At 46.6% G+C, this 24,757-nt stretch overlaps 1 protein-coding gene and 1 long non-coding RNA gene across 4 annotated transcripts in view; one reads left to right on the top strand and one right to left on the bottom strand.

The window, feature by feature from the left end:
• GATB (glutamyl-tRNA amidotransferase subunit B) overlaps window positions 1–24,757 on the bottom strand; it is a 99,041-nt gene that overhangs the window by 63,173 nt on the left and 11,111 nt on the right. For all 3 annotated transcript variants that reach the window (XM_069556709.1, XM_069556710.1, XM_069556711.1), the window contains exon 3: window positions 297–410. In XM_069556709.1, coding sequence (XP_069412810.1) covers window positions 297–410 — 114 coding nt within the window. The remainder of the gene's footprint in view (window positions 1–296; window positions 411–24,757) is intronic.
• On the top strand, window positions 340–12,281 carry LOC138422166 (uncharacterized). The gene is made up of 3 exons (XR_011249769.1): window positions 340–495; window positions 7,244–7,399; window positions 10,055–12,281. It is a non-coding gene; the product is annotated as an uncharacterized lncRNA (long non-coding RNA).

The raw sequence follows: 24,757 nt of genomic DNA, 5'->3' as shown, positions 1-24,757 counted from the left end.
ATTAGCACCAAACCCCACAGCTGGGCTGAGCCTGACAACACAGGCTGCCTCCCTTCTGTGGTCAATTACGAATGAGCCCCTAGAGGCACAAGGCTCCTGGTTGGAGCTGGCAGTCAGGACCCGGCGTCCGATCTGGTCCACGGTGGGGGGCACTTGCTTCATCAGCTGGGCAGGGCCCCCCACAGGGCTGGACTGAGCTCTGGCTGAGAATGCACGCAGCAACCCCCCCTCCCCTCCGCCACAGCCAAGTCCTGGCTCTGGGTAGGGCGGTGGACAGACAGACAGAGTGTACTCACAGGGAGGTCTGCATAGAAGTAGTGCTTCCGGTCAAACAAGGACTTCCTGTTGATATGACAGTCCAGGGCTAGGCCGGTCATCACGGCCGCTTCCACGCACCGCCTGTTGAGGACCTGCAGGGACAGGACACCCACTGTCTGAACAAATATGCCTTCCTGTGGACATCCTCCCTGGACCTGCAATCTCACCCTTCAACAGGTATGAGCTCTGGTTCTTCCTGTGGGCAGCTCAGCTCACAAGCCAACTCAGTGTGTCTGGAATTGGGGAAGTGAGTGAAAGTAGCTCAGTCGGGTCAAACTCTCTGCAACCCTATGGACTGTAGCCCGCCAGGCTCCTCTGTCCACGTGATTCTCTAGGCAAGAATACTGCAGTGGGTAGCTGTTCCCTTTTCCAGGGGATATTCCCAACCCAGAGACTGAACCCAGGTCTCCCTCACTGCAGGTGGATTCTTTACCGTCTGAGCTACCAGGGAAGCCCAAATTGGGGAAAGTTGATTAAAAAAAAATAAAAGAAGTTGTGGTGGTGGTGGGCACTTAATAACTGCCTCATCTGGGGTCCTTTTGGAGAAGGCACTGGCGACCCACTCCAGTACTCCTGCCTGGAAACTCCCATAGACGGAGGAGTCTGGTAGGCTGCAGTCCATGGGGTCGCTAAGAGTCGGACACGACTGAGCAACTTCACTTTCACTCTTCACATTCATGCTTTGGAGAAGGAAATGGCAACCCACTCCAGTGTTCTTGCCTGGAGAATCCCAGGGACGGGGGAGCCTGGTGGGCTGCCGTCTATGGGGTGGCACAGAGTTGGACACGACTGACATGACTTAGTAGCAGCAGCAGCTGGGGTCCTTTCCCCTAACACCTGACACGACATCAAAGTTAACAGGGAGGGTCCTGGCAAAGCTCAGGAGAGAGGTTACTACACAGAATAACATCAGTCTCATCCCACTGCTAGCACAACAAGAAGCCACGCAGAACACACAGAGGTGGTGACTCCTGAAGGAGGATTTGAGAAGCACCTCTCCAAACAACCTTGGTGAGGCTTGGAAACACAGTGACAGAGAGAGAATGCACTTCTGGAACCGTCAGGGCTGCAGCCATCTCCCCCAGGGCTGGGAAGTGCCGCGTGCCTGCCTCCTGCTTTGGGTCCAGGCCTGGCTGAGCCCCCAGAAGGTGGGGCTGGGCACGCTTCCCCTTCACCTGCTGCCCCCGGGGCTTCCGAGTACCTTTTGGGTCCCACCCTGTCCAGCTTTCAGGAGCAAAAGACCAAGGAAGGGCTAGCAAATTTTCCAGCCCCAAAGGAAGGAAACAGCTTTCGGAACTCTGGGTGTGTAAGTGGCTGGAATAAGGTGGACAACTAGAGATAAGGAAAAAATCTATTGAGATGTGGAGTCAGACAGGCCCTCACCCCTCTTGCGCTGTGTGTCTGCACAGCTGCAGGCCTGGAAGCCACAGTTCCCCATCTCAGGGAGAGAGAGAGTTAACGTCTACCACGCAGAGTGGGCAGTCGCAGCTGGCTACAATCACAGCCACTCTAGGGCAGGAATTCAGTAAACAGGTCCTTTTCCCCACTCTGCTTCAGGGAAAGTTTTGAGGACTGCGCTTGCTCTTGCAATATGTTTCTATTTTTCATTAGAATCTCTATGAGGTTCTTTAGTGCATTTAGTACGTTTCTATGTAGAGCTTTCTGGTTAAGGCTTTTCACAATCACCATTTCATTCCAACCTCACAGCAACCCTGTAAAGAAGGAATTTGGACTATTCCAACATGTCAGAAAAAGAATAAAGACCCAGAAAGACCGAGAGACTTGCCCAGGCCTCAGAGCAGGCAAATGATAAAGCCAGCTCGAGTCCACACGTGCCCGAGCCCAGAGGGTGACAGAATCCCCGTGGCGCGGGGACCAAGCACCCGGACACAGGTGGGACTTGATCATACAGGCAGAGTCTAAATGCAGACCTGTATGAGAAAATGTGAGAGGTATCTCTACTTGCTCCAACATACAACCCTCCTCAGTGACCCCCACCCCAAAGAAAAACCCAACAGCGAACCTCCCTCCTAAAATCATCCTCCCAGGCCTGGCCAGGTTACAAAATGGAGCTGTCTCACAGCTTCTATTCAGAGCTCTTCATTTTGAGCCAAGTAATATTGTCAGCTCTGCAGTAATAATGGTTTTCATGAAAAGATGTGTGTGCTGGGGGCGCGGGGGTAGGGAGACACAGGATGCTCTAATTATTGATGTTTTCACTTGCTAATGTTAGGCGTTTTACTGAACAGTTGTTACCACAATACAAATAGAGCTGGTGCCAAATTCAAGCCTGCAGATCTGATCTGGGCCAAGGCACAGGAGAACCTGAAGCTGGGGTCCTGCCCCGAGGCTCGCCCCCTCTGTGGCTGGGCAGCAGCGTGGCGTGCCTGGAGACTGCGGGACTGGCTGCCTGTCAGTTCTTGCTTTTCCACCCCACTCTTCTCTAACCACCGCTTCCTCTCTGCCCAGTCTGCCCCTTTGGGACCAACCTGCTCCCTCTGTCTGGGCCTGGGGAGCACCCAGGTCTGCTCTGCTTGCTTCTTTCTGAGTGTGTGTTGCTAATAAACACCCCGTGCCTGGTGCTGCGGGGGAGTGGAGAGCCATGGGTGACACAGACTCTCACTCTCCCAGTGTGCGCACGAATACCTGGGCACTTGATAAACCATCATCAATTTCCAAAGGATAAGAATGCGGAAAGACACACAAACATTACAGCAATATTGAATATACTTTAATCTTTTTTCGATGATTTAGGAGGCTTGGAGCGCTTCAGGGTCAGGATTATAAGCATCCATCATCACCACACTACAGTTGCACAGAGGGGCTAGTAAACAGAGAGAGCCAGTTAAAAGAATGCCAAGAATAAAGAATTTATTACAATCCTAGTCAAGCTGCTTGTGACAGATGGAGGTCCAGGTCAGCATGTTCTGAGGAGAGGATGCAGAATTGGAAAATTCAGCTGGGGCTGTCTTCATTTCAGACAGTGTCTTCAATGTCTATACAGACAGTACTAGGCTTGAGGGGTGCCGAGTGACACAGGACTCTGCCGCTGGCCTCAAGGAGTGTGCACTGGGGACGTGAGCCTGCTGGTGTGGCCTCCACCCTCTGCAAGCTCATCTTCCCCACGAGCACGGTCCTGATAAAGGCTCAAATCCTACAGTGTCCTGTGGGCTAAAATCACCTGGCGACTGCCATGTCTACACGGGGAAGGCCAGCCTCTGCCATGGTCTAGCACTGGCCTCCATCTTCAGTTCCACCTCCTAACACACACACACACACACACACACACACGAAAGGCCAGGCTCTGCCATGGTCTAGCACTGGCCTCCATCTTCAGTTCCACCTCCTAACACACACACACACACACACACACACACACACACACACAGAGGAAAGGCCAGGCTCTGCCATGGTCTAGCATTGGCCTCAATCTTGTTCCACCTCCTAACACACACACACACACACACACACACACACACACACACACGGGAAAGCTCTGGCCTCCCTCTTCAATTCCATCTCCTAACACACACACACACACACACACACACACAGAGGAAAGGCCAGGCTCTGCCATGGTCTAGCTCTGGCCTCCATCTTCAATTTCATCTTCTATCTCTCTCACACACACACCTTGCCCACAGCTCCCCGGTCCAGCTCTCCTGCACAAACAATGCTGACTGCTGGCCGCCCTGTTCTTACTCCCAATCTATGGAGACGTCACCAAGTCTGGGCGACTTTCCTTACTCTTCTCCCCGTGTGCCTTGCTGGCCTTCCACACGCTCCCCTTTGTGCCTGCATCACGGTGGGTCAGACGTGTGTGCGTGCACTGCCCCTGGACCAGGTTCCACGAGAGTGGGCACTGCCTGTGCCCCCTTGGACCCGGAGCCCCACAGAGAATGAAAGGCGGTGGTGCTCCGGAGCGTGCGCTGAGCTCCAGTGAAGCGGGAGGGAACGGGCATCCAGGGTGGGTGTAGAGAGGCCTTGGCGCCTCTGTCTCCTCTAGGCTGTTACTTCCACCCGCTGGCCTTCAGACCCATTTCTGGAAGTGCCCTGAAGTGACAACCAATCACACATGACAAGATCAGAGGAAAGAAAAAACTCCGAAGACCAACGTGTCCTGAAGATGCAAGTTCCAGAATTTTCTTTGCAGTTCACATAAAGTGACTACAGAAGGGCTCACGGGTAACCACAGCAGCTTCCCTGTGGAAGGAAACCAGTGCTCCTTGGCACTCACAAAGCACAGCTCACTCTGGCTTCGGGAACCAACGACGGCAAGTGCTGACTGCACGCTATTTACGTCGGGAGGTGGGCTGGGCACCTCACACGCAGGTGCCAGGCAATCCCCTCGGCAGTCCTAGGGCAGGCACCACCATGATCGTCATCTTACAGATAATGAAGGAAAGCACAGGGGTTAGGTAACTCGCCCCAGGTGACCGAGAAGCAAGACATCAGACCCCAGAGCCCAGACTCTCAACTACACTCTCACTGTAAATCTTTAAAGGAGGTGCATGAGTGTTGGCTCTCAAGCCCGCTAACACCGAGCCATGATTCTCTAGCAGCAGCTCAAACCAAACCCTTCCAGAGAGGCAGATACTGTTTCTAGCAACTTTCTTCCTGCCGGTTTCTACGTGCACAGGCTTGTTTTCAGATGTCTAACTCTAAAAAGGTGAGCACTGTAGTCTCTGAATTTTGTAAAACACTCCGTACGCATGTGTTTTACACAGTGGCTTTGGCATGTGGCGGCTGGGGAGCGAGTGGACCTAGAGTTTTTCTCAAGCAGAAGGGGATGCGTTATCACTGGACTTTCAAAACCTTTAGACACAAGTACCCATGAGACAATTTATCACGTAAGTAAAAAGCTGATCCTTCAATTGGAAGTTAAGAAACCTATGAGAGGTGGACGGAGGAGATGAGACAGGCAATATATGTCATGTCCAGAAGAGAGAGACTGGGTATATCACAGCCAGGGAAAGGATACAGACTGAGGAGACAGTGAATGGCTTTTAAAAGGATTAGCACTTGTTCCACTTGTTTGCAAAGTAAGTAGAGCTGCAACCACAGCTTGGGTGCAATCTGAAACACATCCAGCGCAGAAGGCAGCAGAAACATCATAAGACTTCCAAGGACAGGCTGCGACCCCAGTGTGAGAAGCAGGCTTCCAGTCTTAAGACTCACTTGGCCTAACCAGACATTTCCTGACCTGCGAGTATAACAATCATTCTTTTAACCACAACTCCCAATACACCTAAAATAAACGATCAAGCAATTCACATCCTACTTTTTTAGTATGTCTTGATTATTTCCCTCCTCCTAAATCCTCTGATTTAATTCAGGCTTCCATTCAAACATGCTCCCCTCCAAGCAAGACTTCTGCACTAATCGCCTGGCCACGTTTCTCCACCTCCACACTTAGCTCTGGACTCTTGCCTCTGTACCAACTGATTCTTCTAAAGGATAAATCCGTTCATGTAACTCCCTTGTTAAAACCCTTGTCCCGCCTCCCCACTACCAAACAGATAAACACCCAGTGCTTGATGGAGTCTTCAAGGCTCTTCGAGGTTCGGCCCTGATCACCTTTCTGGCTTAGCCCTAACCCAAGAGGTGCTCATACAGCCAGACACGTGACATGCTTTTGCACAAACTGCTGCTTCTGCTGGGAACACCCTTCCTCCTCATCCACTTGAGCAAGATCCTGGCACCTGGCAAGACTCCCCTGAACAGGCATCCCTCCTTTCCAGGTGCCCGCCCTCTGGAAAAGCACTGGCTCCCCAGCCAGACTGAGCTCCCTGAGGGCAGTCAAGTCACTTTATCTTCTTTGCCCTATTATCTAAACGCCATGCCAGCTGATTAAACATTAACTGAGGTAGTGAATAATTTAGCATCCCTTTTATCAACATCCCAAACTCCATAAGCTAGGAAATAAAAGCAAAACTGTTTTATAAAATATGTGTTAGGAAAAAAGAAACCACTCAGTATGTAGAAGAGACAAGATTTAATGCAGAGACTTTATTACACAGATGACAGACGGGCTAGGGTGTCAAGGAGGCAACTGAGAAGATTCTCAGTGGCAAGAAGCCACTCATGCCCCAGGGAGGGAGGGGCAGGGTGGTGGGGAGCAGCGTTACTGGCAGCAGGCGGAGGGCACCAAAGGATGCTGGAAAGCCAGTGGACCCGTCTCGGCGGCAGGAGCCACGGGCATGACCCCTCCACTACCAGAGATGCTGCCGGAGGGAAAAGGGAACGAGAGGCTCTCTGTTGCTGCTTTCCTCCCAGCGCCAGTCTCTCATCCAAGCCTCCTGCCTAACCAGTCAAAAGCCAGCAGCAGGGGTGGCATGAGGGGACACCAGGAAGACCAGCCCATGGGGGCAGCGTGCCCCCAACCCCACGACGCCCTGAAGAGCCGGGGAATGGTGAGCAGAGGCTCTCGGGAATGCGGGCCGGGACCACACCGCGAGCCACATCCAAGTCTGTACTCACTTCTGCGTCTTCTTTTGATAAATATCTAACCGATCAAATGATGCCACTGTCAAATCTGCCCAATTAACAGCGAAAAAGGTCTTGTTGACTCCTGTTTCACACACTGGGAGCCAGGAATTATGAAATGTCACTAATGCATAAGGAGCATCTGTGATAACTCAACGTGGGCTGGACAGAACTCTAAGGTGACATCAACCGTTAGGAAAGGATTTGCTAAGAAGATAATGGAACAAAAAAGACTGCATACTTTACTCAAGTCGATAAAAATATCCCTAGGATTTTAGCACATTTATGTGAAATTCCACTGATTACAAATAAATCTACTCAGTGCAGTCAGTCTTGGGGACCTACGCCAGGAACTATTTGTGATGTACTTCAAAGGAGTAAAACTACAGAGTCTTCAGAAGAGCCTGCAGTTCACGCCATCTCTCTCCTTCCTCCTTAGGCCTCAACTGGTGAGCCCACGGCGCTATGATACGCAAAGTCAGTCCCACGGCTACCAGGACCTCCTTAAAAAATTGCGGCAGCGTGACAAAACGAGCGTAACTCACTGAAAATCCAGTTGGCGACTCCTCTGGCGCATTCAAACAAAGACTCTGAGGTGATGTTTTACGAAAAGCCCAAGTGGCAATTATTCTATGAAATTAATGTTACATGTGACAAACCTGATGGATGATTAAGATATAGCACCGTAAATGCTCTAATTTATAGAGAGAAAGTAATTAAGATTTACTAAGTAAAAATAAGGCACTAAAATGGGTCTTTATTTTACTGCTAACCATAAATTTGTCTCAAAGCACGAACTCTCTCTGATTCATATTCAAAGCGAAAGTTCCCACACAGATAAATTTTCATTACGGTAGAGAAAGCTGCTCCCCACTGCCTCACCCCCACATTCTTTCTCACCACTGAGCTCTTCTGTCATCACCCAAAACAAACACAAACACTTCAAGGTCTGATGACTAAGCGTGCTGAAACTGCTAAGAAATTTTTTTTTTTTTAAAGTGGACTTTTACCATCAAAAGATACCAGCTTTGGGAGTTCCTTTGTAGTCTAGTGGTTAGGACTCATCACTCTCAGTGCCAAGGGCCTGGGTTCAACATCTGGTTGGGAAACTAAAACCCCACAAGCCACACAAGATGGCCAAAAATAAAAGAATGTGTTACTAGCTTTATGCAGATACTAAATATTTATCTAAATATACCCACATAAACATATATGTTCTTTACACCTACTGGTGCTGCCTCAGGAAAAGGAGAAAGGGAATGTTACAATTTCTCTTTTATTTAAATCCCTCTTTCACAAAAGCGGGGGAAAAACAATCAAACACCCATCCCAGGAAACAATTCTTGTTCAGAGAGGAGGGGTGTGGTCTGACAGGTCGGGCCCCTCAGCTCCAAGGCGCCTCTCTATTCTCTTGCCCTCGAAGCAGTTCCGCTCCCCAGGACTGGTCAGGATTGAGGGCAAGGACACCTCCTGGGTCCAAAGTGCCAGAGGGCCCACTCTCCTCACTCGGGATCCCATTCTCCGGCAGCTTCCACCCCCCGGCACGGCCTCAGGCTGGTGCCCACCCTACCACCAGCGAGTGGGGCTGGGGACGGCAGCCTTGACCTGCCCAGCCTCTGACACCGGAGGACTCTCTCCCCGCTGTGCCTCAGACCCCTGGGTACTAGGACCCGACACCCACCTCGGCGCTGGTAGGAAAGAGGAAAACTCCAGGGCTGCTGCCAGCCTAGGGGAAAAAGACCTCTCAAGGGACACAGCCTGGGGTCCTTGGGCCTCACTCTGGGGTGAAGACTTGAAGACTTGGTTAGAGAGGAAGATTTGAGAATGCTTGGGAGCCAGTGAAAAATAAGACTGGGTGTGCAGGTTAACCAGGCTCCATTCCTTGCTCCCACAACGCTCCCAACAGTTACTAGCTTGGCAGTTAACCTCATCTTGAGAAGGCGCCTACTGATTGACAAGTTGGGCAAAACTGAGTCAGGAAGACCTGCGCCGAAATCTTCACTACTCAGCCGAAGTCTACCCAGGAGCTGTGTCGCCTTGCACCAGTCTACCCTCTCTCAGCCTCAGCTTCCTCATCTGTGAGGGGAAAAAACAGTATTTTGCAGGACTGCTTGGTGAATTAAATAAAATTACTCGACATGTGGGAGATTTTAGTAAATCCTAGTTTCAGAATGGAAGCGTTATTAAATGCAAAATGCCCAAATCAACTAAATCTTTCATACTCAAGCTTTTCTAAGAGACAATGGAATCTAATAAGGAACGGTCTAAACAGTTCCACAGACCATTAGTCTAGATTTACAATTCAAAGTAAGGTACAACAGATGCTGAAATTATGTATTATGTCAACATGATATTTCCCCCTTAAATGATAACCAACACCTTTTGTGATAATTAGTGTGTTACCTGCAGAGGAATAGAGACCATATTTCTTAACATTTCAGGAAGCTTATATGACTTCATTTTCTCTGTTTTATTGTGAGGCAAAATTTCCTTGGATAAATCGTATGCTTGCCTGTGGCTGGAAAAAGCTCCCATTCTTAAGTGAAAGACACTACCTTCTGACAAGTTGGAGCGTTACACACCAGATAACTGAGTCCATTTTCACTGCCGTCCCCTTGCTGCCCACCGCATATCTGTGACTTCCTGTCTCCTAAGGTGGCAGCTACTTTTGAAATTTAAAGACAGTCTGTGGAGAAGAGATGTATGCAGGCATGAAGTGGCATGGCAGTCACGGTTTAAAACAATCGCTGTCCTTCAGCAGCATGGATGGGTCTGGGGATTCATCTTGGAAGCCAGAGACAGGACACACACCACACGGTATCACTCACATGTGAAGCCAAAATATGGCAGTGAACTTAAACAGCAACATGAAGAACAGCCCTGTGGCTGCCGAAGGGCAGAGGACAGGGTGTCTGGGATTGGCAGATGCAAACTACTGTATATAAATGCATAAACGGCACAGGGAACTACACTCAATATTCTGTGATAAACCACAGTGGAAAAGACCATGAAAACAGAAATCTATACATACATGTGACTATATATGTGTGTGTGACTGATTCACACTGCTACACAGCAGAAATGAACACAGCATTGTAAATCAACTCTGCTTTAATTTAACCAAAAGGAGTTCAGGGGAAAAACAAACAACTGTCCTTGAATAAAACTTTGGGATCCAGCGAGGATCTTGACAGGAGAAAAAATTTCCCCAAATTTTAACTCTGAATATTTGTATTTTTCTTGTTTATAGCTTTTAAGAAAACTATGTTAATGTTGCTAAAGCTCCAACACTTTGGCCACCTGATACGAAGAGCCAGTTCATTGCAAAAGACTCTGATGATGGGAAAGATTGAAGGCAGGAGGAGAAGGGGACAACAGAGGATGAGATGGCTGCATGGCATCACTGATTCAATGGATATGAGTTTGCGCAAACTCCAGAAGATAGTGAAGGTCAGGAAAGCCTGGTGTGCTGCAGTCCATGGGATTGCAAACAGGCAGACAAGACTCGGTGACCGAACAACAACAAATATTAATGTTAAAATGCTAAAGCATATAAATCCATTCATTTTAGATCACTGTCCCCATACTAAAACTCTGTCTTTTCTTACCTATCCTAAAATTTACTCCCAAGACAAGAGAGATTATTACATGGAATGCCAAACTTTTTCATATTACTGAAACCTTAAGAGTAATCAGTGATAGTGATAAGAAACATTAATTTCATGAGTGAACAGATCCTATGACCCCAAAAGAGATCTACTTATTTCTTTATGTAAAAGATTAGTTCTTACTTGAAAGCTCTGACTATTGCTAAGAAACAAAGCAACTGGCCTGAACCAACAAAACTCTAGGAAATGCTAGCTAGGCATTCATTACTGGTACGGACAGGGCATTTGGTGGAACAAGGCCTGTGAATATCAAAAGCAGTTCCTAGAGACATGTCATTCTATTTAAAGTGCATGCATGCTAAGCCACTTTAGCCATGTCCAGCTCTGCAAACCTATGGACGTTAGCCTGCCAGGCTCCTCTGTCTATGGAATTCTCCAGGCAGTAATACTGGAGTGGGTTGCCATGCTCTCCTCCAGGGGATCTTTCTGGCCCAAGGACTGAACCCATGTCTCACAGCTCCTGCACTGGCAGGTGGGTTCTTTACCACTAGCCCCTCCTCTAGCTCCACTCATCAGTCCCAGGAATGTCCCGAGGAGTAAGCCTTTGGGAGAATCTATCAGGACAAAGTTTTCAGAAAAAAAAAAAAAAATCCTGAATTTTATGCATCCTAGACGTATATAGCATCTTGTTATAGGCTTCCTGGCAAACTATGAAATCATGGAGGCTAAAAGGAAAAAAAAAAGAAAAGCCAAGCCTTCATAGGCAAACCCCCTACTCCATTAGCTGTGTTTGCTGTCAGAGCAAATAACAGAAGAACTAGCCAGGATCTAAAAGTATGTCAATGTCATGAAAAGGGAAAAAAGGGAAAGAGAGAGTGGAGAGAGAGAAAAGGAAAGGAAAAGGAAACAAAAAAATGAGACTACAGCGTCACGCCAGCTAAATGCAGTGTGTGATCTCTGACTGGATCAGGAGCCGGGGAGAAGTCAATAAAGGATGATACTAAGTTGGCCATGAACTGTGTCCTGGATAACCAGGTCGTAACCAGGCTGGCTTTCCTGAGTGTGATAATTACACGGCCATCAGTAAGAGAATGTTTTAGCTCCTGGGAGAAAAGACGCTGAAATATTTGTGAACGAAGGGTCATGATGTCTGCAACTCACCCTCCAATGCCTAATTCAAAAGGAAAAAACAAGCCAGATGTCGGCGGGATGCTCAGTGTACGCTTCTGTATGTCTGAATTATTTCAGAATAAAAGGTCTGGGTGATGAAGCAAAGAGTAGACAATTCTCCTACCTAAGAGGCTGGGGAGATGCTACAAGCCTTGAGTGGGAAGAGAGCCTAGAGGAGGCAGGAGCTGCTTACACCGATGCTAACTGATGAACCACACACATGCGTCAGAAGCCTCGTTCAAAGCTGCTGAAAATTAGACGTAGAAAATATTCTACATACTATAATCTGTCTAAACTTCCCTATGCCATAGTTCAGTGATGTGATACTAAGTGACACTAAGCTCCTTGTGCAGATGAAGCATGGTGTTAACACTCATAGGACTGTTAAGTATTTCATTTTACAGGTGAAAAATCTGTTCAAGGGAATTCTGTCCCATCTGTACGTAAGTGTATAAATCCTGCATATAGACAACTTTTATATAAACAAGAATATGAAGGAAAGATGCGTGTGCTCTTTTACCTGGTAGGAAGAGAATTTTCCCCAATTGTATCTTTTCTAGTTGAAAATACTTTTAGCTTCCCCCCAAATTGAACAGGTATCCAATTTTCTGTTAATGTGTCTATTCTGTTGTCTCACTATGTAAACACACATGTAACTTCTCAATTTTTGCTTCTCTGAAAAAAATCTATAATGGAAAACTTTGTATTGTCATTCACGTGTGCTGTGCCATTTTAAGTGCGGCCACTGAAAAGTGGAAAGAAGTACTGTCTCTATTAATATTCTAATGCTGCGATGTTAAGAATATGAGTATCATAATAATATCAGGTAACATTTACATGCCACTTGCAAGTTACGAGGTGCTTTCGTATACAGTAGCTTCTCTGCATAGAAGTAAAAATGTAAGAGAACAAGAAATACGTAATTAGGAGGGCTAGCTAGCTGTCACAAGTAAAAACAGATTATGAGTGATGACAGGCAACTTAAATGTTTACAACCAGCTATAAAGGAAAAATTCCCTGTTGTGTTTCATCGGAAATGAACAATTAGCAAATTCTGCAGAAGGGAATGCAGTCTGGTGCTTTACGCTAAGAATGGGAGCCAGGCAATTCTCTCTTCTATTTTTAACTGGGCTTCTGACCTCCTGGTATCCTTGGGTAAGTCCAAAAGGCCCTCAATTTCTTCTCTTATCAATTGGGGTTGAAGCCTCTGACCTCACTCACTGGGGTGGCCTATGAGTCGGCAAACAACACTGAAAATTCGAGACGCCATTGACGATCACATATTACTGTCTGTCTGTACTGCCTAAGAAAGCTGCAGCACATGACAAAGACTCTTGATTGATTATGCTTCCTGCTTCTCTACTTGTGAAAAGAGATCCACGCATCAGTATTGGAAGAGAGTACTTTTAAGCCTCCTGGGAACACTAACATTTTCCTGATTCCTACTTTTTCTTCCTGCCCCAGCTTCAGGCCTTATTATAAGGACTCGGCGAGCGGCAGAAGGCTGGGAAACAGGAAGGCTCACTAGCAAGAACCCTCTGCCACGAATAAAGACCCTCTTCAGAGGAGCCCCGCCTGGCTACACCGACAACACCAGCATCGCCAAGCCTACACCTGGCATACCGGGATGCCAGTGGCAAACGACTTCCTAACTTGGCCAAGGTCTTTCAAAGAGCAAAGGAAAAAAATTCCCCAAGATGCCGCAGTGCAGAGAGTCACCAACTCCTCCCAAACTAAATATGAAGCTGAAGATACACTGGAAAATGATTACAATTTACTCAAACAACAGGTGTATATTCCTGCAGTGTGGAGAAGCAATTCCAAAGGAGACCACCCCACAAGAAAGAGTACCTCACGTCTCCTCCCAGAAACTGGCTCAGGCTTTTGAGGGCAGAACGGATCATCGTCCATCTCCTGCCCCCATGTCTCCTCGCGGATTCTGCTCTCTAGTCCATATTCTTTTGTCCTCAAAAGAGGAGTGACTCTTGTAGTGAGCAACTCTGGGAAAAGGAATCGAGCATATGTGGCCGGCTCCTTATGGCCCAGCATTTTTATTACAGGCTCTAGTATAAATCACCGGAACACAGCCTGTGGGAGCTCTTTCTGATCAGCACGCCCACCAAGATGGTATATTCTGGTCTGTGAAAGGTCTATGGTTTGGGGGGATGCAAAAAGTACTAGAAGCCATTTGGATGCATCATGTTATATTCTTCCATCAAGCTATTATCGGTAATGAAGCCAGCAGGTTCATCTCCATTTGTCTGAACACTATGCTGATTTCTCAATTGGTTCTGACTCAAGAGGCTTCCCTCGTGATGGTAAAGGGTCTGCCTGCAATGCAGGCGACCTGGGTTTGATCCCTGACTCAAGAGGCTTCCCTCTGATGGTAAAGCGTCTGCCTGCAATGCGGGAGACCCAGGTTCAATCCCTGGGTCGGGAAGATCTCCTAGAGAAGGAAATGGCAACCCACTCCAGCATTCTTGTCTGGAGAATCCCATGGACGGAGGAGCCTGGGAGGTTACAGTCCATGGGGTCACAAAGAGTTGGACACGACTGAGCGACTTCACTTTCTTTCACTTTTCTGACTCAAGATGGGAAGACAGTATTATTTTTATTGACACCCTAAAACCACACATCTTCCTGGAAACACTTTTAAGTACTCATGAAGCCAACCCAGAAACCACCCCCTCCCCACCAGCATCACCAATGGCTCCAAGGAGCAGAAGGAGCAGAAGCAGCTGGAGGCAGCTGGCTGCGGCGGCCAGGGGTGCCTCCCTGGGAGGGCAGAGCCTTTACAGGTCTGCTGCAGTGTTTTAAAGCTCTGGACCTGTCTGGGGGAGAAAAATGAATGGTACCCAGTTGCATGATTTCCGGCTGCATTTTTATTACCGGCTTCAAGAATAAATCGCCAGAACAAAGCCTGTATGAACTGCCTGAATGGCAGAGACAAAGACTGTCACAGAACATAGCTAGGCAATTTTTTTAAACTACTGTATATTTATTTCAAGAAAAGATCTCTGAGCTTGCGTACTCCTGGGCACCTTTGGTGATGTGTTCGTGGCTTATTTTTCACACATTCTCACCTTGTTTTCTCATATTACAGACTTGTGGGTGGAGCAGCGCACCAGATTCATTTTAAACAGTTAAGAGTTATAAACAAAGCACTAGCTCCTCTAACAAGGGCTTGCCGCTCTTGTACTCAATGTCTCATCCAAGGGCATATTTTAAAGGGAAAATAAACCTGCACGATGGGATGTGGAAACTGGGAAATAAGTGAAAAGCCCTTTCTAAGCTCAACACTGAAGGTTTCTTGCTCAAGGATGAACCTCTGGGGAGACAAGGATGCTGCCTGGAGATGGTCCCTTCCCAGAAAGGAACATGAGGCTGTATCAGAAACAGTCACTTGGGGAGAAGGCCAGACAAAATCCCATGGGTTCCCAGAGACTGGGGTAGAGAGGAAAACAAACCCTCAGTTTCCTTGTGGGTTGCTTTGCCAAAACCCGCTGTTTTTAAATTGGGGGATAACTGCTTAAACATGGAGCTGTTTTCTGCTGTACATGAGTCAGCCGAAAGGATATATAAATGTCCCCTCCCTCTTGAGCCTCCTCTCTGCGCCCCCCAGCCAGGTCATCACAGAGCCCCAGGCTGAGCTCCCTGCGCTACGCCGCCGCTTCCCCCTAGCTAGCTGTTTCACACATGGAGGGCATGCATGTCCACACTACCCTCTGCTCGCCCCACTCTCTCCTTCCCCTGGTCCGCCCGCAAGTCCCCGCTCCACATCTGCATCTCTCTATTCCTGCCCTGCAAACAGGTGCATCAGTACCATTTTCTAGGTTTTATATATATATATATACACACACACACACACGTACATGTATTAAAACTTTTTTTTCTTTCTGACTTACTTCACTTTCTATAACAGGCTCTAGGTCCACCCATATCAGTTCAACTGACTCAAATGCATTCCTTTTGATGTCTGAGGAATACTCCACTGTATATATGTACCACAACTTCTTTATCCATTTATCTGTTGCTAGACCTCTAGGTTGCTTCCGTGTCCTGGCTACGATAAATAGTGCTGTGGTGGGAATGTCAACTGATACAGCCACTATGGAGAAGAGCATGGAGATTCCCTTAAAAACTAGGAATAAAACTACCACATGACCCAGCAGTCCCCCGACTGGGCACACACCCTGAGGAGACCATCATTCAAAGAGACAGATGTGCCCTGCTGTTCCTCTGAATTGTACTATCTTGCTTTCTTGTTGTTACTTGAGAAGAACGAGATGGCATCATCACGTCCACACACAAAAAACAATTCATTACGGATGAACTGCTTTTGGAAGGTGGGAACTTTTAAAGGAAACGGGTGAGAGGGTACATCCTTGCACAACTAGCAGGAATTTGGAAAGAGCTCAATAACTTCATCTGTGTCTGTGACAGCAGGGCAGAGAAGATGAGCAGGAAGCTGTACACATCTCTGCCTCAGCTGCGATGAGAGGGGAGGGACAGCTTAGAGGCAGGAGGAAAGACAGAAAGACGTAAAGACGTCTTTCCTGCCCCGTTTGAAGTCTTGACTCACCCAGCTTCATACCCTGGGCTGCGGTCCCAGCTACATGGTCACGCTCGCTTTTCCCTCTGAAGTGTTTCCATCTTAGTAAAGTCTCAGCCCAGACTCAGGTTAAAATGAAGCATAAAAGTCTGCTCTAAGAAGTGATTGCCACAACCTGCTCTCAGGCAAACCTGGCATTCAAATTTATTAACTGTGTGGTCTAGGAACACCAAGCTAAGAGATAAACATGAAAAAAAGGCTTAGACCTGGGGTATCTGGCAAAAGCCAAAGTACAAGCTCTTTGGAGAGTTGCTCTCAGCCCAGCCAGAAGATTCCCTCTAAGAAAGTCCCGTCAAACCTGACTCCGTAATCCAAAATTACAAAATACACAAGAACATCACCTACCGTTAGCCAGAATCAGGAGACATGTAAAAAGCAGAACAAGAAATCCCAAGAACCTCATGTAATAGAATTTCTGAACACAGAATAAGTAGATTTAAAATTACCAAAGAAATAAAGAACTGAATACATGATAAAGAACAAGGAATTTTCAAAAAGATAGGAGAGATTTAAGAGAGCAGAATTTCTATAAACAAAAGATACTCTCAGTGAAATTAACAACAACAAAAAACTCAATGGATATATTAAAGAACAGAGCATACATAACAGAAGTAATTAGTGAACTGGAAGAAAATGTAGAGAAAATTTCCTAGAATGAAGCCCAGATAAAAGATCCTAAAAGAATATTTCATTATGGCCACTATCTGCCTAGTGAGATGTACGGCTGGGAGCTGCCCACAGTCAGAACGGCTCTCTTAGTGGGAGATCGAGAAAAATCCAGTGCCTAGGGCACTGAATTGGTAGCTTGTTAGGTTAGATCTCCTTTCACCCATTTCTTCTTCTGAAGCAGCACTCTTTTCCTTTTTTCTCTCTCCCCAGATTTAGATCTCTCACCTAGTAGACACTGTAATAAACAGCACATACAATCAGCTTCCCTGATAGCTCAGCTGGTAAAGAATCTGCCTGCAACACAGGAGACCCCGGTTTGATTCCTGGGTTAGGAAGATCCTCTGGAGAAGGGATAGGCCACCCACTCCAGTATTCCTGGGCTTCCTTTGTGGCTCAGCTGGTAAAGAATCCGCAGGCAATGCGGGAGACATGGGTTCAATCCCTGGGTTGGGAAGGTCCCACGGAGAAGGGACAGGCTACCCACTCCAGTATTCTGGCCTGGAGAGTTCTATGGACGGTATAGTCCATGGGGGTCACAAAGAGTCAGACACGACTGAGTGACTTTCACTTTCACAGTGAGCATCACTGCTGAACAGTCAATGTGTATAGCACGTGGACAGGTATCTAGTAACATTATCATATATACACCTGTCAATGGTGTGCGTGTTCTGAAATATACACATGCCTACAAAATAACAGTGCCTACATACATCAAATTCCAGAAATTATGGCAGAACAGAGATTGAAGGCTGAACATTAAACAGACCAGAAACCCGACTGGGACAAGAAGCAACTGAGCAACTGCCGGGCAGTTCTCTCATCTCAGTTCAAAGGACTGAACGGCATATTTCTGGGATCTTTTCCTATTCTAATTCTCATACTGCTTACAACATTGAGAAGCTAACTAGTTTCATATTAATCATGTACTTTATTTTGTAGGACAGGTCTCTACTCAGAGCCTATTCTTATTTACATTAAGAAATGCAATCATCTAGCTTTCTGGACTGGAGCAGATCAGAATAACTGAGAAGTGAAAAATGGGCAAGAAGGGGTTCCTAGGATCAAATATACTGACAGTAGCTTAACAAAGGAGGTGAGAGGTAGATGACTGCAGTAACAAGGAAAAAGACTGTAATGCAAAGCCTAAAAAGAATGGCTATCTTTAGCTGTTTCCTGTAGGATCAGACAATTTTACACACCTCAGTAGACCTTGAAGGCACCATTATATTACAACAATATATTGCTGATAACCTTGAGCAATCAAGAAAAGGTTAGCTTATGTTCAGTACACTTTATTTAAAAGCAGAAAAGTAGAAAATGCATTTTAGAAAGATTTCCATAAAGAAGGTAAAACATATCAAAAGGGTTTTAGATATCTGGAAAATTCTCTCCTATGGACTCATGCATGTACTCATAAGTGTCTGCAATTATACAGAGAAATATTTATTAAATACATGTTCTGTGCAAGGTACAGTCAGGTGGCTTGAACAACATCCATGAACTGCTTTTTAGAACTTCAAATCAAACATAGAAATCCTCATAAACAAATACATAAAGGATGTTTAACCAACTGTGGACTATATATTGACAGAACACAGAAGCGCTAGTATTCATAGTTAGATTTCCCGCGGGGGATTCTGCATGCGAGAAGGGCGGGGGTGAGGGAAGGCAGAATGGCTGTGAAGAGGGAAGCTTTCAAGAACCCACCGAGGGGGACTTCCGTGAGGGTTGAGAATCCACCCTGCAGTGCAGAGGATATGATTCAATCCCTGGTCGGGGAACTAAAATCCCACAGGCCACGGAGCAACTAAGCCCACGTGCCACAACTACTGAGCCCACACGCCACAGGAAAAGGTCCTGCACGATGCAGCCAAGACCCTGCCTGCTGCAACCCAGATCTGATGCAGCCCAAGAGAAAAGCAGTAAGAAACCAATAAAATTAAAAGCAAAAACACCGAATGCTGGCAAAGTACCCCAAACAGTAAAGGAGTGAAATGCTTCCCTGCGGGAGGAGAGGCCATGCTGCCCACTGGACGTGAAAGTCCGTCGTCGTCCTGGGTCATCCAAGTCCACGGGGGACATCCAGTTAATGAGACAGAGGGCAAGTCAGGACCCTCAGAGGGTTCAAGAGCTGAAAGGGAGCCTCTCCACACTTGCATGCATGAGCTCACAGATACACCTCTTTTGCAGAGGGCAAAAGAGGTCACGGGGCACAACACTGCACCCCTGGAACACTCCCCTGCACAGAGGAAAGAGGGAAAAGTGCAACAATGGCTCAGACAGTGGCAAGATTAGCGTCTGAAAACATAATGTAATTATAAATTCTACAGATTACATTAAAGCAAGTCATTGAAATGGAAAAACATTTTAATAGAAAACTGTCTCATCTTGTCTTCTTAGTCAAATAACTAACCATCATTTAGGTGTGACTGGACAGAGAAGCAAATATAGATCTGATTACAAATGTATGAATTTAAACACTTTTTTCTGAATGCTGTTTTCTTGCATTTCTGCTCCATTTAGAAGTTTTGAAGTAAAGAATATTTATAATTACATTTTGAATTAAGAGTCAGGAAAGTGCTTAAGCCGAATGCTCACTAGAACTAGTTAGGTATTTCTAAGTCTATTAGGTCCTTTAAAACAAAAGTTATTACCAACATCTGCTATGTTCAGAGAGCCAGGATACTGCAGGTTTACCCAGATAATACATATTCCATATGGAATTAAAAAATAAACTAAACTAACGTCAAAAAGGCATTCATATTATCATTTCTTAAAGGGGCAGGATCCCTTTCAGAGTGATCTGCATACACGTTCAAGACGGAACCACCAGCATAAGGCATGATAACCGCATTGTCTGTTGGTCCCCAGAAGGCAGGCATCACATCAGATCTTCCCTCTTCATTCCCCTTCTGCTTGTTAAGAGTAAATGACATTCTTGTGAATAAAAGAAAGTTTTGTAAAATGGGGTAAATAATATCCCAGTTCCAGTTTTCATGCCATAGCTGCCACCCTGTGTTTTTTCAGAGAGCAAAATCCTGATCTTGAGAAAAGCGGAGCCTGTTCTTGTAGGCTTCCATAGCCCTTTCCCCAGTTCTAGAAGCAAGAGACAGAGTTACTAGGAGGTTCCATGCTATGCACACCTAAGCACTTTCAAACAAGCAAACCAAGATCAGAGTTATTACTTAGAAAATTTTTTTTTAAATGAAATTGACCAGCACTGTTTATCAATGTGTTAGATGTCTTGGCCTCTCATCAGTGGAATTCAGCTCAGCCTGGTAAGCAGCAGCAAGTACCTCCTGGCCACAAACAGTCACCCAGCAGCCGGCACTAGCAAAGCAACAACATTCTCTTTGCTTGCCTTCTCCTGCTCGGGGATTGACACCACGAGGGGGGCAAGCACTTCAAATAACAAAGTGAGCGTGTGTGGGCACGCGCGCGTGTGTGTGCGCTTGTGGTCTGCACAGGCATATACTTCAAGCACACCTGATGGTTTGCTGAAATCTCGCCATTACTGGAAACGTTAGCAAATTATGAAAGAAACATAGAGTTTCTAGAGTTGTAAATCTCTAGGCATTTTATCAAACAAATGTATTTCCTTTCCTATTTTTCTTCCCATTTCACATCTCACATACAAAATATTATGAGAGTTGGAATGACATTGATAAATAGGAAATAACTGACTCGAAGAAATAATCTAAGATTCTGTCTATAATTCTGCTGCTGCTGCTGCTGCTGAGTCGCTTCAGTCGTGTCCGACTCTGTGCGACCCCATAGATGGCAGCCCACCAGGCTCCCCTGTCCCTGGGATTCTCCGGGCAAGAACACTGGAGTGGGTTGCCATTTCCTCCTCCAATGCACGAAAGCGAGAAGTGAAAACGAAGCTGCTCAGTCATGTCCGACTCCCAGCGACCCCAGGGACTGCAGCCTAAGAGGCTCCTCTGTCCATGGGATTTTCCAGGCAAGAGTACTGGAGTGGGCTGCCATTGCCTTCTCAGTCTATAGTTCTATAGACAAACAATGATTTAATAAATTAAGGAAAATTCTGTACCACAGTAAGGGGTTTTACTAGGTCAAGGTAATGAAAGAAGCTGAATGCCGGCTAATAAAAACAAAGAACGCTGTTTTTAGCTTAGCTGTAATCCTGCCTACCAGCAGGAAAATAGGCTGAGTGACCTTTCCAGTCTGAAGATTTATGATGGGATTCCACATAATTCTAAAACTAAAGGTAAAATGAGAAGATAAAAATGCCTGGAGTCCTAAGAAGCATTCAGAAGAAGGGTCACTAATCAGAATGGCAGGCGGGAGGGAGGCTGTAACCGCTGTAGAGACAGCAGCCTAAGTCAGGCAGAGCCGGGGGATAGGCACGCTGGGTGGGGCGGGGAGTGGAGACGGGGGATGAGAACAAGTATTGTGTCTGCACACACAGACACGTACACAGAGAAATGTGTCCAATACACACACCCAAGCTCAAAAGCAAGAAAGGAAACCCCCTGGGCCCCCATCACCCAGGGGCAGCTGCACGAGGCAGAAGGGCAACGGTATGAATTTGGAAGCCGGACTACGGTGTTTCAATCTGACTTCTCCAGTCAGTCAGTCAGTGCAGTCGCCTCAGATGCGTCCGACTCTTTGCAACCCCATGGACTGCAGCACGCCAGGCTTCCCTGTCCATCACCAACTCCCTGAGCTTACTCAAACTCATGTCAGTGATGCCATCCAACCATCTCATCCTCTGTCATCCCCTTCTCCTGCCTTCAATTTTTCCCAGCATCAGGGTCTTTTCCAATGAGTCAGTTCTTCGCATCAGGTGGCCAAAGTATAGGAGATTCAGCTTCAACATCAGTCCATCCAATGAATATTCACGATTGATTTCCTTTAGGATGAACTGGTTGGATCTCCTTGCAATCCAAGGGACTCTCAAGAGTCTTCTCCAATACCACAATTCAAAAGCATCAATTCTTCGGCACTCAGCTTTCTTTATAGTCCAACTCTTACATACATACATGACTACTGGAAAAACCATAGCTTTGACTAGATGTACCTTTGCTGGTAAAGTAATGTCTCTGCTTTTTAATAAGCTGTCTAGGTTGGTCATAACTTTTCTTCCAAGGAGCAAGCATCCTTTAATTTCAAGGCTGCTGTCACCATCTGCAGTGATTTTGGAGCCCAAAAAATAAAGTCAGCCACTGTTTCTACTGTTTCCCCATCTATTTGCCATGATTTGATGGGACTGGATGCCACAATCTTAGTTTTTTGAATGTTGAGTGTTAAGCCAACTTTTTCACTCTCCTCTTTCACTTTCATCAAGAGGCTCTTTAGTTCTTCTTTGCTTGCTGCCATAAGGGTGGTGTCATCTGCATATCTGAGGTTATTGATATTTCTCCCGGCAATCTTGTTTCCAGCGTGTGGTTCATCCAGTACAGCATTTCTCATGATATACTCTGTATATAAGTTAAATAAGCAGGGTGACAATATACAGCCTTGACTTGCTCCTCTCCAAATAGACTCATGGGATTAGACCTGATAGACAGACTGCCTGAAGAACTATGGATGGAAGTTCATGACATTGTATAGGGGACAGGGATCAAGACCATCCCCAAGAAAAAGAAATGCAAAAAGGCAAAATGGTTGTCTGAGGAGGCCTTACAAATAGCTGTGAAAAGAAGAGAAGCAAAAGGCAGAAGAGAAAAGGAAAAGTATACCTATTTGAATGCAGAGTTCCAAAGAATAGCAAGGAAAGATAAGAAAGCCTTCCTCAGTGATCAGTGCAAAGAAATAGAGGAAAACAACAGAATGGGAAAGACTAGAGATCTTTTCAAGAAAATTAGAGATACCAAGGAAACATTTCATGCAAAGATGGGCTCAACAGAGGACAGAAATGGTATGGACCTAACAGAAGCAGAAGATATTAAGAGGAGGTGGCAAGAATACACAGAAGAACTGTACAAAAAAAGATCTTCACAACCCAGATAACCATAATGGTGTGATCACTCACCTAGAACCAGACATCCTGGAATGTGAAGTCAAGTGGGCCTTAGGGAGCGTCAGTATGAACAAAGCTAGTGGAGGTGATGGAAGTCTAGTTGAGCTATTTCAAATCCTCAAAGACAATGCTGTTAAAGTGCTGCACTCAATATGACAGCAAATTTGGAAAACTCAGCAGTGGCCACAGGACTGGAAAAGGTCAGTGTTCACTCCAATTCCAAAGAAAAGCAATGCCGAAGAATGCTCAGACTACTGCACAATTGCACTCATCTCACATGCTAGTAAAGTAATGCTCAAAATTCTCCAAGCCAGGCTTCAGCAATACGTGAACCATGAAATTCCAGATGTTCAAGCTGGATTTAGAAAAGGCAGAGGAACCAGAGATGAAATAGCCAACATCCGTTGGATCATGGAAAAAGCAAAAGAGTTCCAAAAAAACATCTATTTCTGCTTTGCCAAAGCCACTGACTATGTGGATCACAATAACGTGTGGAAAATTCTTAAAGAGATGGGAATACCAGACCACCTGACCTGCCTCTTGAGAAATCTGTATGCAATTCAAGAAGTAACAGTTAGAACTGGACATGGAACAACAGACTGACTTCTCCACTTACTACCTAACTGGGATATTGACAGAAACTGCCCCATAGAGTTGATAAGGTTAAAACAAGTACACACACATAAAGAAAGCACTCGGTAAATGTGAGTGGACCTTACTATCACTAACCTTGTTAACCAGGCTGAAGAGACACCAGACGCTGGCGATTTCAAGCACCTAAGGCAAAGAAGTCAAGGCTGGGATTCCACTGGGGCGGGGAGCTGACAGGAGCCACGGAATCCTGGTCCAGCCAGAAAATCTTGTGCCACCAAATGAGGAGTTCACATGGAAGAGGCAAGCACCTCAGGCCTCGGGTGAAAAGAGAGTCTTGAGCAATGAGAGCCCCTGGCCCTGTGCCAGCATAGACATGGGGCTTGAAGGGCTCATCACCCCGGCAGTGCGGCATCTGGGGGCCCAAAAACGAATGGAGAAACCGTCCCTTAAGCCCAAAGGGGGCCAGCAGAGCCACTGTGAATCCCGCCAGTGACGCGGCCACCGTCCTGGGCTGAGTCTGTGAGCGGAGAAATCACACAGAGCACAGAGCAGGACAAATAAAACACTTCCGTTCCTGGACGCATCCTGGCCAGAGCCACGAGAGAGGGAACATGGAAAGGAGCAGACTTCTCGCAGGAACGAATGCCTGAAGACAAGGAAATCGAGCCTTCCGTGTGCTGAGCAGACAGGCCTGTCAGCTTGGGATTCTCTACTGTCGCTCAAGAGCCAGGGAGAAACAGGCATGATGGGAGGCACAGACAAGCTGAGAGAGCGTCTCACCCACAAACCCCAAATCCAAACACACCAACAGAGGCAGGAAAGAGCACCGAGGAGGAGCATGAGATGCAAGAGACAGCGTTAGCTAGAGAAGGAAAAGTCAGAAGGGAGCTGGGAACGTCCCTCAGCAGTGTCCTACTCTTTGTGATCTCGTGGACTGTAGCCCACCAGGCTCCTCTGTCCGTGGGATTCTCCAGGCAAGAATACTGGAGTGGGCTGCCATTTCCTTCTCCAGGGGATCTTCCCAACCCACGGATCGAATCCGGCTCTCCTGTACTGCAGGCAGATTCTTTACTGTCTGAGCCACCAGGGAAGCCTCCCAAGCTTCCGCAACCCAGCCCCGAAAGTTGCCTCCAGTCATGAGTGGAGGGCTCCCCTTCCCTGAGGTTGCAGGGCAAGAGCTGTCTTCTTCGGCTCCAGGGACAGCCCCCGCTTTCTCAGGAACCCGATTCTATCAATGACTCTCTCCCCCATACGTCACTCCTTTAAATCTAAGTTTCAACTGTTTAAGAAAATATTACATGTATGTATAAATTTCCT

The sequence above is a fragment of the Ovis canadensis genome, chromosome 17 (assembly GCF_042477335.2).
Source record: "Ovis canadensis isolate MfBH-ARS-UI-01 breed Bighorn chromosome 17, ARS-UI_OviCan_v2, whole genome shotgun sequence".
Classification (NCBI taxonomy): domain Eukaryota; kingdom Metazoa; phylum Chordata; class Mammalia; order Artiodactyla; family Bovidae; genus Ovis; species Ovis canadensis.
This window is presented reverse-complemented; position numbering and strand designations above follow the sequence as displayed.